General features: G+C 47.7%; 1 protein-coding gene across 3 annotated transcripts in view; it reads left to right on the top strand.

Moving 5' to 3' along the window:
* The window catches only part of SLC2A9 (solute carrier family 2 member 9), a 644,894-nt gene that overhangs the window by 71,647 nt on the left and 557,671 nt on the right, over positions 1-15,576 (top strand). For 2 of the 3 annotated variants that reach the window (XM_075346888.1, XM_075346889.1), the window contains one exon: positions 10,818-10,877. In XM_075346888.1, the coding sequence (XP_075203003.1) occupies positions 10,818-10,877 (60 nt within the window). The remainder of the gene's footprint in view (positions 1-10,817; positions 10,878-15,576) is intronic. The other variant, XM_075346890.1, reaches the window with a different exon arrangement.

The raw sequence follows: 15,576 nt of genomic DNA, 5'->3' as shown, positions 1-15,576 counted from the left end.
CTTACTAAGGAAACAGTGTCCCCTCTTCCAGGTGTGTGTTGGACTGTCCAACGCCTCCCCTCGTGTGGGCTGTGTGTGGTTTAATATGACAGAAAAAGTGCAGGAAAGTGTGTATGAGAAGACAGACTAGACTGAGGGAGATATAGGAGTGGTTGTGCCTCATACATGGTTTAATCTTGTGGGATGCTGCCTGAGGAGAATCTGATAAGCACAGACTGGGAAGTTGTACCGTGCCAGCTGCAAGATTTCCACGAGTTGGACCATAGAGAATCCATACTTTAGCCAGGCCAGGACTTGTAAGGAAAGACGTCGCCTGGAGGAGCTCAGCCGCAAAGTGCCAGAAGAAAAGAAAAGAAAAGCTCTAGCCCCGCCTGGAGAGTTACACACCAATGAACCCTGCTGTCTCCTGAGAGAGATGGTTTCTCAAAACGGTACCATGAGTCAGCATTTGCACACCTTGGTTAAGGTGTAGTGTAGGTCACGGTCATTAGGTCATTAGAGCATGGTAGCCGTGCGGCCCCAGTCGTCGAGGCCAGTCAGACTTTAGCATAGTGTAGCGAAGTGTGTTTTTGATGTTCTGTACTGTTCCCACTTTGTTTTGTGATAGCTGAGGTGACAGCTGTAGTTTGCATCAGCTAAGCAGTGTACTTGTTTATTACCTCTGCAATTCCTCATAACCCCTTCCCGCTGCCTCACAGCGGTTGCGTGTCCCTGTCTGTAAATAACCCCTGTTTATCTGAAGTCTCGTCTTGTGTAACTTACTCTGCACTGCGGTGGTCCCTGGGCCATCGCTTAACTAGGAGCATAGCTTGGTGGATGGAGGAGTCTTAGTATTCATAATGGCCATTACGTCAGAGTTTAGTCAGAGTACAGTTGGAGATCAGCAAGTACACACATCAGGAATATGTAGGGGAACTGTAATCCCTACTCCAGTGGGCTGTATGGGGACACAACTGCCTGAAACAAGCTAGAGAAACCTGAGGACTAGCACCATGTAGGCAGATGAAATGCCCAGGCCTGCACAACACTTTTAGGCTATCATAACGCAAACAGGTGGACGCAGGAGGAGTATGGGCCAGAAAGGGGCTCCATCATAGAGGAATTGGGAACACGGGAATCCTACAACACATGAAGGTTAGAGGGAGCAGGGACCTGGTGGTCTGCTAGAGAACCCCACTCCAGTAGTACAAAAGAAAATTCTGTTGTTTGAGCTTGGAACAGGATAGACTCTGATTGCTCTCACTGAATATCACCCCGATTATGTGCCTTCACCTGTATCCGCTACTATGTGCCTTTTTCTGGAACTTTGTTACCTGAGCATGTTATACTATCTGTGGCTGTGTACCTTTCAGATGTTGTCTGTTGTCTGAATTAGAATTCTCCCTGTTTTTCTGTTGAACTGTCTCTGCTCTCCCTGCTTCCCTGCACCAACGTCAAGGAGCATACCACTAACAACAGCTACAGGGAAACAGTAATATGCGCCTTTACCCTTGTACATAAACAACATGTGCATTTCACGTAAGGATCATGCTCACCATCCTGTTTACACTACGCTTCAGATGACACAGCAGCATGTGTTATGTTTTACCTGTCATTGTAATCCTGCCACTAATAATAATAGATATAGTAGTAATCACTATATATATAATTATATAGATGATGTACTAGGTTGAGCTCCGCAGGCTACAGCAAAACAATGAACAAGGAAATCGGTCAAATACCAAGCTTGCCAAAGGTACTCTTTAGTAAACTTGGATAAAATGCTTCTAATAACAAAAGCAAGATCCCAAATTTATTCATATACACCCACTCAATGTTGACCAGGACCACTGTGCTGCACAACTGAGTAGTAGGCCCAGATGTATTCACTATGTTACTATAATTTACCTAACAGTACATCTGCCTATTGCCGTAGCCGATATGTTTATCTAATATAAATGGCGCTTAGACCGCATACATTGGGATTTGAGGTCCTTCTCTCCGTTATGGCACATATGGTACCACCTCCCACCGGTCATCTAATTTCCTGGACCGTCTCTTGGCCCTAACCAGTACTCTTTCTCCCTGGGCAAACATGTCCTTCTCCACCAGTCTCATATGTTCCACCTGTCTCGAATGGTCACCCACCACCCTGTGCATCATTCTCAAACCCTGTCAGTGCTCTTGGGCTCACGCGGTAGTAGTAGATCCTCAATTTCCCTGCCTTCACTCTTCATTCACCATCTTTTCTTACTCCTGGCAGTACACCATTCTTTTTAACCACTTCTAAGTCTGTTCACACCCAAAGAGAGCCCATCTTCCATGAGCCTCTCGAGCAATTGCTGGACCAATTGTTATGGGAATTACAATCTTCTTTCATTGCTGCAACTCTGACTGTAGGTAAACCTTATGGCACAAGAGGCCTTGTATTGTGCTCTGTTTATCCGTTGGCACAGCACCTTTTCTCCCTCCGAAGAAAAATATTCCTGCTCTTCTGGTCGGGGCCAAATGTTAGCCTGGACCCAGTGTTTCACATGCCTCATGTCTTCATTTTTTTCAGGGCCCATTCCCAGTATGTGGGAGTTTTTCTGAGCACTGTGGGCAACCAAGTGGCCACACCACTTGAGTGTGTCATGCCCTGGAAGACAGGCAATCAGCCGAGGTCAGAAGTTTCAGTGCCCTCTAGATCATTGTTGATACTCCTGGCAGGTTGCCCCATTGGAACCTGGGACACTGCGTCTGCGTTAACGGCTCAGAATTTGATACAGCAGTTGAATTTAGACAGCCAAGCAATCCAACTCTATTCCAGCACTCTCAATTTGGCATTCTCCAGGTGGGCCAATGGGTTATTATTATAGGTCATTACCACCACTTCAGCCCCTGTAGGATATTCTGCAAATTATTTGGTCATGGCCCAGACCAGAGCCAGGAATTCTAACGTGAATGAACTGTAGTTCTTGGGGTTACACTCTGGCTCCATTAGGGAACAACTCTTCCCTTTCTGTCTTGTACTCACTACTAGACATTGTAGGCTTCCATCTGGGTAGAGCAGGAATAGAGCGTCAAACCAGGTATAAATCAGAATTGACGTACTGGCTTTCTCATCCTCAAAGGCCTTCTGTTGTTAAGGACACCACTACATGGGGAGATTTCGGGGCTCCCTAGTTGTACCCCGCATCCATTTGGTCAAAGGACCCACCAGATAAGCGAATATAGGAATGAAGCGCCAGTAGTACCTGATCCACCCCATAAAGACTCACAATTCTTACAATGTACCCAACCCAGGCCACTTCTGGAAGGCCTCTACCTTACTGGTGGTTGGTTGTACGCCCTCAAGAGTCACCACATAATCCAGGTATTCTATTCCCATAACAATTGACATTGCTTGAGCTTGATTTTTAGTCCTTTTAGTTTTTGATCTCTGAGTCACTGAAAGACCTGGCATAGTTTCTGTAGATGGTCTTCTAATGATGTCCTGAACACCACCACATCAGCCAGATAAATCAAAATGGACTCAACATTCATTTGGCCCAGGCAATGTTCCATTAGGTGCTGAAATGTTCCGGGCGCATTTGACAAACCCAATGGCATCCTGTTGAACTTGTAGATCACCATCGGAAGGATGAATGCCATCTTTTCCTTGTCTTTTTCAGCTACTTGCCAGTATCCACTGGCGAGGTCAAGGGATTCTTAGATCTGAGGAAGAGGATAGGTGTCCCACACCGTGTGAGCATTTAATTTTTGTAATCGACACAAAATCGGAGAGACCCGTCCTTCATCCATACCAAGACCACTGGTGCTGCCCAAGCACTCTGTCTTTTTTGTATGACCTGGTTGTCTGACATGCTGGCGACCATGTTCTTAACTTCTTGGTACACTTTAGGGGGAATCTGACAGTAGCATTCCTGCATTGAGGGAGTGTCACCGTTTGGGATCTCATGCTTCATGGTAGGAGAGCATCCAAAATCTTCACTATGACATGAGAAAGCTTCCTGAAATCCCACAGAGTGGCTTCCAGAAGTTTCTGCTGACCAGGAGTCAAAGTCCCATTAGGTCCATTATAATTTGGTCATTTTATTCAGCAGTCGGGGACTTCTGGTCAGCCTGAAGGTTGAACCTCATTCTTTTGAGTATCTGTCTATCAGGCACATATACTTCATCCATATACTTCATCCAGCAACCTACTTCCTATTATGGTGACTTTGCTTTGCAGCACGTTAATACAGCAGATGGGCACACATCCATCCTTTACAGTAGCTCGGGCATGAGCCACTAAGAGTTTCAACTGGGTCTCTCCTTGGCATACTGGTTCAACCAACACCTCCAGCCCATTCAGCTTCCTGCTTGCCCCCACAGGCAGTATTAGGAGTTGCTTTCTCCTCAGAGAAATCACTTGAGGCACCCTGATCAGGCCTATAGGACGGCTGGAAAAAGAGCTTTTCTGCAGATTGCAGCTCCTCACCATTTGCTGAAGGACTCTCTGAGTCAGTCGGTGTGCGGTAGTGAGCTGCCAATGCCACGGCCCTTCTTAGTGGTCCAGATCTCGTAATATGTTGATGCCTAAAGTCACAATCATTCCACTCCTAGGGGGTGATCCACCAGAGCCACTCCTTTTGTGCCAATGTTTTGGCTACATATATTAACTTTTAGCCACACAATTCCCTTCATGAGCAGCTGGCCATTGTTAGTGTACCGCCCCGCGGGCTCGGCTGCGACCACCAAGCCGCTCGGATCCGTGCTCGTATGATGGGTGGTGGCTCGAGCCTCTCACGGACCCGGGGGTCACGTCACTCTGCAAGGGAGTTGGCGCTACATGCAGGGGGTTGGCGGGGAGTTCCACGGCCGGGGCCGCGGCGATTTGATTTGGGATGTAAGTTCGTGACGCCACCCACGGGTTGTGGTGAATAGATGGACACCACCGCTGCCATTAACTAGGCCTCCCAGCGACGATGTTGCGCAGCTTGGTGTTGACCCCTCCGTGGGTAGGGGAACGATGGTCCCGGGGACCCGAGGGAGGTGCTGAGGCGTGGGACCGGGTGCGTGCTGGGTGCTGATGCGGTGCGGCGCGGTGCGCGGCCCGAAGGCACTGGTGTACTAACTATGACACAAGACACCGGAGTCTCTGGCAAACCAAACAAGGTGATGAATAGGGCCCGCAGCTGGCTGCAGCTTCTCCCAGAATAGGTTGGTGGTTTCCGCCTTTCTCCTGCACCTCTTTGTATGAATGTTTGACTCCTATGCCTAAGCAACGGTAGTCCGCTCCCTGACTTGTATATGCCGAAGGAGCCCGTTTGCCCGCAGACGCTGGCCCTTTGGGTCTCTATGCCTTGGCGGTGGCTTTACCCTGAATGGTTGGGCTGTTGTCTTCTAACGGGTCTTGTGTGGGATAGGTCCTAAAGTCCAGTCCGCAATCAGTTGATTTGACTCGGCCCTGTCGGTTCAGGGCTTTGTACTGGGTCTGAGTACCCCTCCTGGTGCTCCGGTTTCCAATCGGTTCCCCGGTTCGGTACCGGTGGGCAACCGCCCGACCCCGGTCCCTACGGTTCCACCGGCTGTAATCCCAGCTCCTGCAGACGGCCACCACCGTCTGCCTCCTTGCCAAAGGTGACTGGGCTCCAACCCAGCCACCGGTGTGGTCTACTGGCAGGCCTGGACACAGGTCTGCCCTTGAACTTGACTTTTCTACCCTGCACTACTGCTCGGCTCACTGTTTTCTCGCCTCCAGGCCTGTGTACTCCTCGGTGGGTGGAGCCAACCACCTGGCTCCGCCCCCTGGTGTGGACATCAAACCCACAGGGTGGTGACAAGGGTTTCTTGGTTGACTGCTGTCACCTGATCAGGGAGGGGGGTGGTGTGTGTGTGACTACCTGAGACAACCTGACTAGTCCAGGGCATCACATTAGCAGCAGTGAGATAAATAAAATCTCCATTTTCAGGTTCCTACATATGGCTGAAGTGGCTCTCGAAGAATTCTAAGGGTATCATGGGGTCAGCTTTAAGAGGAAGTGGATACATGTCATTATTAACCAAGACCTGTGGATGCGCAATCTCATGTGAAACTGCTGCACTTCCCTCCACACCGCTTTTAATGTTGTTACATTAATAAAGGCCATTTTTTTCAGGGTGAGTGCCACTCTTTCTATTCGAAATTGTGAATTAGGTTGAGTACCACCTGTTTAACACAGTTTACTCTGAATAGTGGAGCCTTATATGGTATTGTAAGCCACCGATGCCTGACTTTTTCTTATTTTGTGGAAACCTTTGCATTAAGATTTTGCCTTCTCGCTGCCTGATGAAGAAGAGGTTTTGCAGCTGGATCACCTTGGCACTCCCTCTCTCCATCATGTTGAGTATTTTTTCTAGGGTGTCAATTAAGGACTCGGGTAATACCATTACTGTCCATCTAGCATTGCCCCCTAGTTTAAACAATGCTACCTCTGAAAGCAAATCTGGGATCACATATTAACAGCACTCTGCAACCTTTCTGTCCAGTCCTGCAACATCATGTTTTTACTGTCATAATTTGGAAAATTATGTAATAGTGCTCCAACTAGAAGGTACCCCACCGGGGCAGGCAGGTTCAGTACCTGGGCCAGGTCCACTGGCACAAGGATATTGTTACCTCTGCTTATCTGTCCATAGCGGTCACTGTATCCTGCCAACTATGCCAAGTTGTAGATGGTGTACCGGCATGGGCTCCCTAGGATACAGAAATATATATGGTGTCACTTGTGGGGTGTTTCCCCTATTTAGGCACATCAGGGGCTCTGCAAATGCGACATGGCGAACACTATCTATTTCAGCCAATTTTGCTCTTCAAAAGTCAAATGGCGCTCCTTCCCTTCCAAGCCCTGCCATGCACCCAAACAGTAATTTTTAACCACATACTGAGTAGTCTGTTTTCTCCTGCTAATCTTGTGAAAATAAAAAATTGGGGCTAAAGCAACATTTTTGGTCAGAAAATATGATTGTTTTTCACCAGCTCAATGTTATGAAATTCTATAAAGTACCTGAGGTTTCAAGGTGATCACCACACATCTAGATAAATTCCATGAGAGGTCTAGTGTAACGCCTGCCTGGAGCCACAGACTTTGACTGGCTGTAAGGGGAGTTTAGAGAAGAGCCGCTCACAAAGCAGGACCCCGACAACTCCGCAACCCAGGGTCAAAAACCAGGAAATGCTAAACAGGAACAGAATTAGCAGGCAAGGGCGTAGTGACAAGACAAAGCAGAGGTCAAATCTGGAACTGGCAGCAAGGTACAAAAACAACAGGCAGGAGTGTTACACCTTGTGGCTCCCCTGTTGCAAGGAATGATGTGGTCTCCTATTCCTTCCCTGCCACGAGCCCTCCTGCTCAGCAGTACCGAAGATCTAGGAGATTGCGCAACATGCAGGGGATGCCTTCTCAGAGAGGCAGCAGGAGTGTTGCACCTCGTGGTTCTCCTGTTGCAAGGAATGAAGCAGTCTCCCATTCCTTGCCTGCCACGAGCCCTCCTGCTCAGCAGCGCTGAAGGTCTGGGAGACTACGCAATGTGCAGAGCTTAACTGCTCAGGGAAGTAGCAAGACTTCTGTTATCCTTGCACATTGTGAAACCGAGGATCCCACTTCTATGTCCCAGAGGCGGGAAGATCAGCATGTGCTCTACCTGGCATGTTCTGATTCGTCCACTGACGTCACATGGCTTGATGACAAGGCTGGTGATGTGGTGAACCCTGACTAGCCGGGCTGGGATGTCGTGGACCCTGATTGGGCCAAGGCTGTCATCTCCGCCTCGCACCTGCCCTTGGGTGGAGCTGCGCCTCCTTAAAAGCTCCTCCTGCCAATATGGCGGCGCGTCACTGTCCTCTATTGTTGGATGACTGGCAGCGTGTTGCTACACTGCTGTACAGGTACTTTTGTCTACTTGTGGGCTTTGCCCTTGCTGCTCCGGCAGTACCTTGTTTGCAGGCCGTGTTCCTGCCCTTGCTGCCCCGGCAGTTCCTTGTTTGCAGGCCGGGTTCCTGCCCTAGGTGACCTCCTCGGTACTCCTTCGGACTCACCTGGTTTTTGAGGCACACGTGCATGGGCACCGCTGTGCTACCCTCGTGCCATGTTTCCGTGACTTTCCTCTGGGCACACGTGCGCAGGCACCGCTGTGCTTCCTCGTGCAACAAGTACACCGAGCTGTGAACCCCGTGCCATACAACCCTCACAGGTTAGGGCGGGCCAGTGTACGCAGATCGTCTGTGACGTAGCAGACGATCGTCAGCAGCAACCCGCTCACTCTTCAATAACCATAGCGGTCCCCTACACCGCACAGTGGACCTTGACCGGTGGAAGCTGTCTCTATACCATCTTGGCCCGCTTCCCCGGGTCCCCCTCGTAACACAGGAGGGTAGTCAAAAAACAAGCAAAGGTCAGCACACAGGACTGAAAATACAAACAGCAAATGAACCAGGAGTACAGAACTATATCTGGCAGTGGTCACATGACAGGAGGGGGAATAAGAAGGGTGTGGTGTCTTCCCATTCACTGTAGGTGAATGATGGCAACTTCAGCTGGAAGACACACACCACCTACAGTCAACCAGTGGTACTGCAGGTTCCAGGGAAACCCAGCCCAGTGGATGAGTGAAGCCTGTGCTCAGCAGAGCCACGGGCACCGACTCCTCTCCCATCTCCAGCACTATCCATGGTGGGAACACGGCGTCGTCTGGCGATCTGAGCAGAAGTCGCAGGTGCAGACTCTGTTGGGGACATGACATCTAGTTTCCAAAATGCAGTCACTTGTGTGAGGTTTTCACTATTTAGGCTCTTCATGATTTTGCATTCCAAAATTCAAATGGTTCTCCTCCCCTTCTGAGCCCTGCCATGCGCACAAACAGTAGTTTTCCACCACACATGAGGTATCAGCGTACTCAGGAGAAATTGAAGAACACATTTTGTACTCAATTTTTTTTGAGATAGTTGTATGCATAGAAGCTGGCTCTGATGCCATTTTAATTAAAAGTTCATTAAATACTTCTAGATTCTACTGCGCACGTGCTGGCCATAACTATAACGGCAGTGACGTGGGAGGAAGAAATTTACATAGAGGTCAGAAAAGCACACAAGGGAGGAATATTAAGACCCAACCCACATAGTCCCGCCCCGAATCACATGCCACTCAACCAATGAAATAATTTTTGGACCTTTGATAACATTTCTTTTCTTCAGTCAAACATCCAATCTCCAAACTTAGGTGTGATTAATTCACCATCCAAGTGCCAGTATGTGACTGCCTTTACTTGATATGTAAAAATCCTGATGGTTGGTTCCATTTAAGGCATAGAGCATTTGCATAGTGACAAAAAATACTATTATGGTTTTCACAGGTGTGCTCCTGCCTGCCAATCAATATTGGTAATTTGCTCATCTCTAAGGAGACCGGTTGACCCCCTTTTTAAATTCTCAGCATTAAAAAAAGCGAATGACCTTGTAGAAGACAATGACCTTGCTTTAATCCTCACAATATCTCTTTTCATTCCTTTGGCAGTTCACATGGCTAGCAATAAAGCATTGCCGGTTAGTTACATGTAATTTTCCGTTTCATACATCTCACTGTTCTTTATCAGAAGCACTCTCATACAATCTTCAGATCTCCCACACTAACCTTTCTAAGGTTAGAATTTACGTTTTAGAGCAGATTACGCCATTTACTGTATTTATTGGTGCTATGGTAACAAATAATTGTGGATTAACTGTATCCTTGTCGAGTTCCATAGCTATAACCCAGAATTCTGATCTTGGCTACTGCATACAACTATGGGTGTTTTTAATACTAAATTAATATATTTTATTTGTGACCTTATGTTTTCAATTTCTTGACATCCAATATATACAGGGGGTGAAAATAAGTATTGAAAATGTCAACAATTTTTTTTCAGTAAATATATTTCGAAAGGTGTTATTGATATGAATTTCTCATCAGATGTCGGTAACATCCAATCTTCACAGGCAAAGAAATCAATCCATAGATTAAGTTATATGTAATAATGAGAAATGACACAGGGGAAAAAAGAATTAAACATGCTTATTGAAATTCATTTAATACTTCATACAAAAGCTTTTGTTGGTGATGACAGCTTCAAGACACCTCCTGTAAGGAGAAACTAGCTGCATGCATTGCTCAAGTGTGATTTTGGCCAATTCCTCCACACAAGCACTCTTCAAATGTAAGATTGGTGGACTGTTGCTGTCGTGTTTCTACCCCTGAAGACACCAATCATGTCATTGTGTTGTCACGTAGTGTAATTTGAATAATGTTTTGTGTCCTTTGTAAATATTGTTTTATAATGTATGTAATGTAAGGTATAATGTATAGTAAATATTGTATCTTTGGGGGTGTCTGAGGGTTTTTTTGCCCCTTCATCCAGAATAAGATTTCTGAGGTCATAAATTGATGTTGGGGCGAGTTTGGTCTCATAATATTTATTCTTATTCATCCCAAAGGTGTTGGATATGGCTGCGGTGTGGGCTCTGTGCGACCAGTTATGTTCCTCCACCAAACTCGCCCAACCATGTCTTTATGGACCTTTTGCACTGGTAACAGTCATGGAGAGCAGTAAAGAGATTTTCCCAACCTGTTCCTGCAAAGTTGGAAGCTACAATTGTCCAAAATGTCTTGTGCTGAAGCATTAAGATTGCCCTTCACTGGAACTAAAGGGCCAATGCTGACCCCTGAAAGCAAGACCCATTATCTATCCTACGCTAAACTTGATTTCAATAATTAAGAAGCGTGTCGCAATACTTTTGTGCATATAGTATATGTAGCTTTCACCCTCATAAGAAAATACTAAGACTTTGTTGACTTTAATAGGGAAAAGAAAACGAAAAGATGGAACCACCCATTAACACAAAAGCAGAAAACTCTAAAAAGGTAAGAGATTACAGTGATTAGTCATGCCGTAAAACTACAGATAACATTTCCTTGCCTGTCATAGATGCTTCATCCTATTTTAAAAGCAATTTTCTAAATTGTTTAAAACAAAAAAAAATCTATTTAGTCAGATGAGCAAACAGTTTTCTCAAAATAACAAATGGTTTCTAAGTAATATGTAAAAGAAATCATGACTCTTTATAGAGGAAACTGAGTTTTAGAACAGTTTTCTTTTTTCTTCTATTTCAAAGTTATTCCCCCTGGAACGAAAGGTTCAAATTTTCCCTTCAACCAACTGGGCGTATATCAGAGAACTTCTTTGTGGGTATTTTCTTTTTCTCCTTTGACATTGGCCAAAGAAAAAATGCCACACCCACAGTGAAGCTCTCTGCTACACGCCCAGTTGGTAGAAGTGAAAATTGACATCTGTATTACTGGAGGCATAACTTTGGAATGGAATGGCACAGAAGAAAAATAAAAACTGTTCCGGAATCAGTGGAGCTGCCCTAATTGCAGAAAAAGGGCTCAGTTTAAATTTGTAAGATCAACACTGGGGAAATTCTGGAGGGGAGATATCAAACCTCAGTGATGTGAACTTGGAAACATGCTCCATTATATTATATGTTGAGAGGGTTAATTGGCCATGACAAGGGCCAGGTTTATGAACAGCTAAAGAGTTGGGTGGGAGAGCTGCTCACATATCTCCACCTTAGGCCTGTTTCACACGTCAGTGATTCTGGGACGTTTGTGCTTTTTTTTAAACTTACCAGAATCATTGACATACGCAGACCCATTATAATGAATGGGTCTGCTCACACGTCAGTGATTTTTCACTGACCATGTATCCGTGCGGCGTACCCGCGTGTCCGTGATTGCTGCACGGAGACATGTCCATTTTTTTTCTGGCATCACTGATGTCCCATGGACCACGCAGTGGTGTGATCCGTGAAACACGTGCCAGAAAAAACGTGCTTTTAAAATAAAAATCATTTTTACTCACCCGGCTTCAGCGGCGCTCTCTGCAGCCCGTGCAGCCTGCTGCTTCTGAGCCAGCTCATTACTTTCGCGCATATTCATGATGCACGACACAGCCGACCCAGAAGCAGCTACTGCGGGGGTCACCGCCGGCCGGATGCTGCACCGCGGGAGCGATCAGCACCATGGACAGCGGGAGCGCGCACAGGTGAGTTGATTTCTAAGTGCAATCACGGGCCACGGAGAACGGAGCCCGGATTGCACTTAGACAACCCACGTGTGCCGTGATTCACAACACACGGAGGGACATGTGCGTGTTTTACACGCCAGTGAAAAACGTCAGTGTTTTTCACTGACGTGTGAAACGGGCTTTAGGCTGGATTCACACAATCGTTTGGCATCCAGTGCAGGTGCATCACATGCGATATACTAATGACCCTCAAGTCCCGCTGTGCTGCAAGCATGAGCCGAGTGTCATACAACTATGATCCGATCTTATGATCGGATCACAGCTGCGGAGGAGAGGTTGGGAGCTGTGGAGGAGAGGGAGGGATTAATCCCCGCATCCCCTCCATTGTGGGCTGATGTGATTATTGCACTGAACTCATGTTATCCGACTACAGTCCGATGTTTCACTTGCACCCATAGACTTGTATGGGTGCGAGTGGCACGTCTCTCGCTGACAAGCACAGCATGCTGCGACTTTTCGTTCATCCAGAATCTGAATGAGGAAGCTGACCATCTATTCTACCTTGTTGAATAACATTGGCCCGAGTGCAATGTGAGAATTTTTGCATTGCACTCGTCCGAATCATACACTCGTGTGAGCGTACCCTTAGGGTGTGGTCCAGGCGGTAAAACGAAGGTCTCTGGATTCACTCAGTGTGTGTGTAGGGAAGTGAATAGATCTCCAAAGCTGTGTTGATACTGAAATAGCTGAAGATTTTTCCTGAGTCGGTGGATCCCAAAGTTGAATAGACTGTTTGGCCCAGTGCCCACGGGAGAAAATACCTGCGGATTTAGCTGTGGAAAATCTACAGATTTTCTAGATTTTCCAGATAATTCCACAGGTTTGTGCAAGTACAGACACTCCCCATGTTAAGCCAGCTTTACACCTTACAATTAGGTCTGCGATTCTCGTATGCGATGTGACACGCCCAGGTCGCATATGCGATCTAATGAGATTGCACGTTGGTCGTTCATTTGCTGTCACACGAGCGTTAGTAGTCTATGTTACATTGATCAATTTTGTGTGCGATCCTTTAGATCATGTGTTCTGTGACGTATGCATTGGGCACCTTTTTTTTTTTTATTTATTGTCTTGACAAGCGTGTGTAATGTGTAGGGATGCGTTTTTACTATGTCATCTGCCATTCAGCTCTGCTACATGGCCGCTGACAGCAGACACAGACAGCCATGTAGCAGCGGTGAATGGCAGATGACAGCAGACACAGACAGAGCCGCACTGTCAGAATGAACTCGGGTGAACTTCACCCGACTTCACGGTCATGCTGCGGCTCTGTCTGTGTCGCGTCCTGATTATCGGTCACCAGTGAAGGGCTCACCGGTGACCGCTAATCCCCTGAGTGACTGAAGTTAGCAGCCCTCTCTCATATACTCACCGATCCCCGATCCCCGGCGCTGCACGGCACGGCATTCACACTGCTCCGGCGGCTTTTACTGTTTTGAAAAAGCCGGCCGCCCATTAAACAATCTCGTATTCCCTGCTTTCCCCGCCCACCGGCGCCTATGATTGGTTACAGTGAGACACGCCCCCCACGCTGAGTGACAGGTGTCACACTGCACCCAATCACAGCAGCCGGTGGGCGTGTCTATACTGTGTAGTGAAATAAATAATTAAATAATTTAAAAAAACGGCGTGCGGTCCCCCCCCAATTTTAAAACCAGCCAGATAAAGCCATACGGCTGAAGGCTGGTATTCTCAGGATGGGGAGCTCCACGTTATGGGGAGCCCCCCACCCTAACAATATCAGCCAACAGCCGCCCAGAATTGCCGCATACATTAGATGCGACAGTTCTGGGACTGTACCCGGCTCTTCCCGATTTGCCCTGGTGCGTTGGCAAATCGGGGTAATAAGGAGTTATTGGCAGCCCATAGCTGCCAATAAGTCCTAGATTAATCATGTCAGGCGTCTATGAGACACCCTCCATGATTAATCTGTAAATTACAGTAAATAAACACACACCCGAAAAAATCCTTTATTGGAAATAAAAAACACACACACATTCCCTGGTTCACCACTTTAATCAGCCCCAAAAAGCCCTCCATGTCCGGCGTACTCCAGGATGGTCCAGCGTCGCATCCAGCGCTGCTGCATGGAGGTGACCGGAGCTGCAGCAGACACAGCCGCTCCGGTCACCTCCACACAGCTAATGAAGACAGCCGGCGATCAGCTGAGCTGTCACTGAGGTTACCCGCTGTCACTGGATCCAGCGGTGGATGCAGCGGTGGCCGCGGGTAACCACAGTGACAGCTCAGCTGATCGCGCTACTCACCGCCGCTCCGGTCAGCTCCAGTCAGCAACTGAGGTGAGTAGCGCGATCAGCTGATCTGTCACTGAGGTTACCCGCGGCCACCGCTGCATCCACCGCTGGATCCAGTGACAGCGGGTAACCTCAGTGACAGATCAGCTGATCGCCGGCTGTCTTCATTAGCTGTGTGGAGGTGACCGGAGCGGCGGTGTATTCTGCAGCTCCGGTCACCTCCATGCAGCAGCGCTGGATGCGACGCTGGACCATCCTGGATTACGCCGGACAAGGAGGGCTTTTTGGGGCTGATTAAAGTGGTGAACCAGGGAATGTGTGTGTGTTTTTTATTTCCAATAAAGGATTTTTTCGGGTGTGTGTGTTTATTTACTGTAATCTACAGATTAATCATGGAAGGTGTCTCATAGACGCCTGACATGATTAATCTAGGACTTATTGGCAGCTATGGGCTGCCAATAACTCCTTATTACCCCGATTTGCCAACGCACCAGGGCAAATCGGGAAGAGCCGGGTACAGTCCCAGAACTGTCGCATATAATGTATGCGGCAATTCTGGGCGGCTGTTGGCTGATATTGTTAGGGTGGGGGGCTCCCCATAACGTGGAGCTCCCCATCCTGAGAATACCAGCCTTCAGCCGTATGGCTTTATCTGGCTGGTTTTAAAATTGGGGGGGACCGCACGCCGTTTTTTTTAATTATTTAATTATTTATTTCACTACACAGTATAGACACGCCCACCGGCTGCTGTGATTGGGTGCAGTGTGACACCTGTCACTCAGCGTGGGGGGCGTGTCTCACTGTAACCAATCATAGGCGCCGGTGGGCGGGGTAAGCAGGGAATACGAGATTGTTTAATGGGCGGCCGGCTTTTTCAAAACAGTAAAAGCCGCCGGAGCAGTGTGAATGCCGTGCAGCGCCGGGGATCGGGGATCGGTGAGTATATGAGAGAGGGGGATAGACTGACATGGACAGAGAGTGAGGGACAGAGATAGTGACGGACTGACAGAGATTAGTGCATGACAGACATTGTGAGGCGCTTCAGAACGCAGCTTTTCAGCTGCGCTCTGAAGCAGACCTTTTTTAAGCTGCGGTGCAGAGCGCACACCTGCGCACATAGCATCAGACACCGAAATCGTATGAGGGATGTCACACGTTACAATTCACTAGTTTCGTACTACCAAACGTCCAATGTATGAGGAATAAACGACGTGTATGC

Source organism: Anomaloglossus baeobatrachus, chromosome 1 (assembly GCF_048569485.1).
Source record: "Anomaloglossus baeobatrachus isolate aAnoBae1 chromosome 1, aAnoBae1.hap1, whole genome shotgun sequence".
Taxonomy (NCBI): Eukaryota; Metazoa; Chordata; class Amphibia; order Anura; family Aromobatidae; genus Anomaloglossus; species Anomaloglossus baeobatrachus.
The sequence above is the reverse complement of the archived record's forward strand: the minus strand, read 5'-3'. Positions and strand labels throughout refer to the sequence as shown.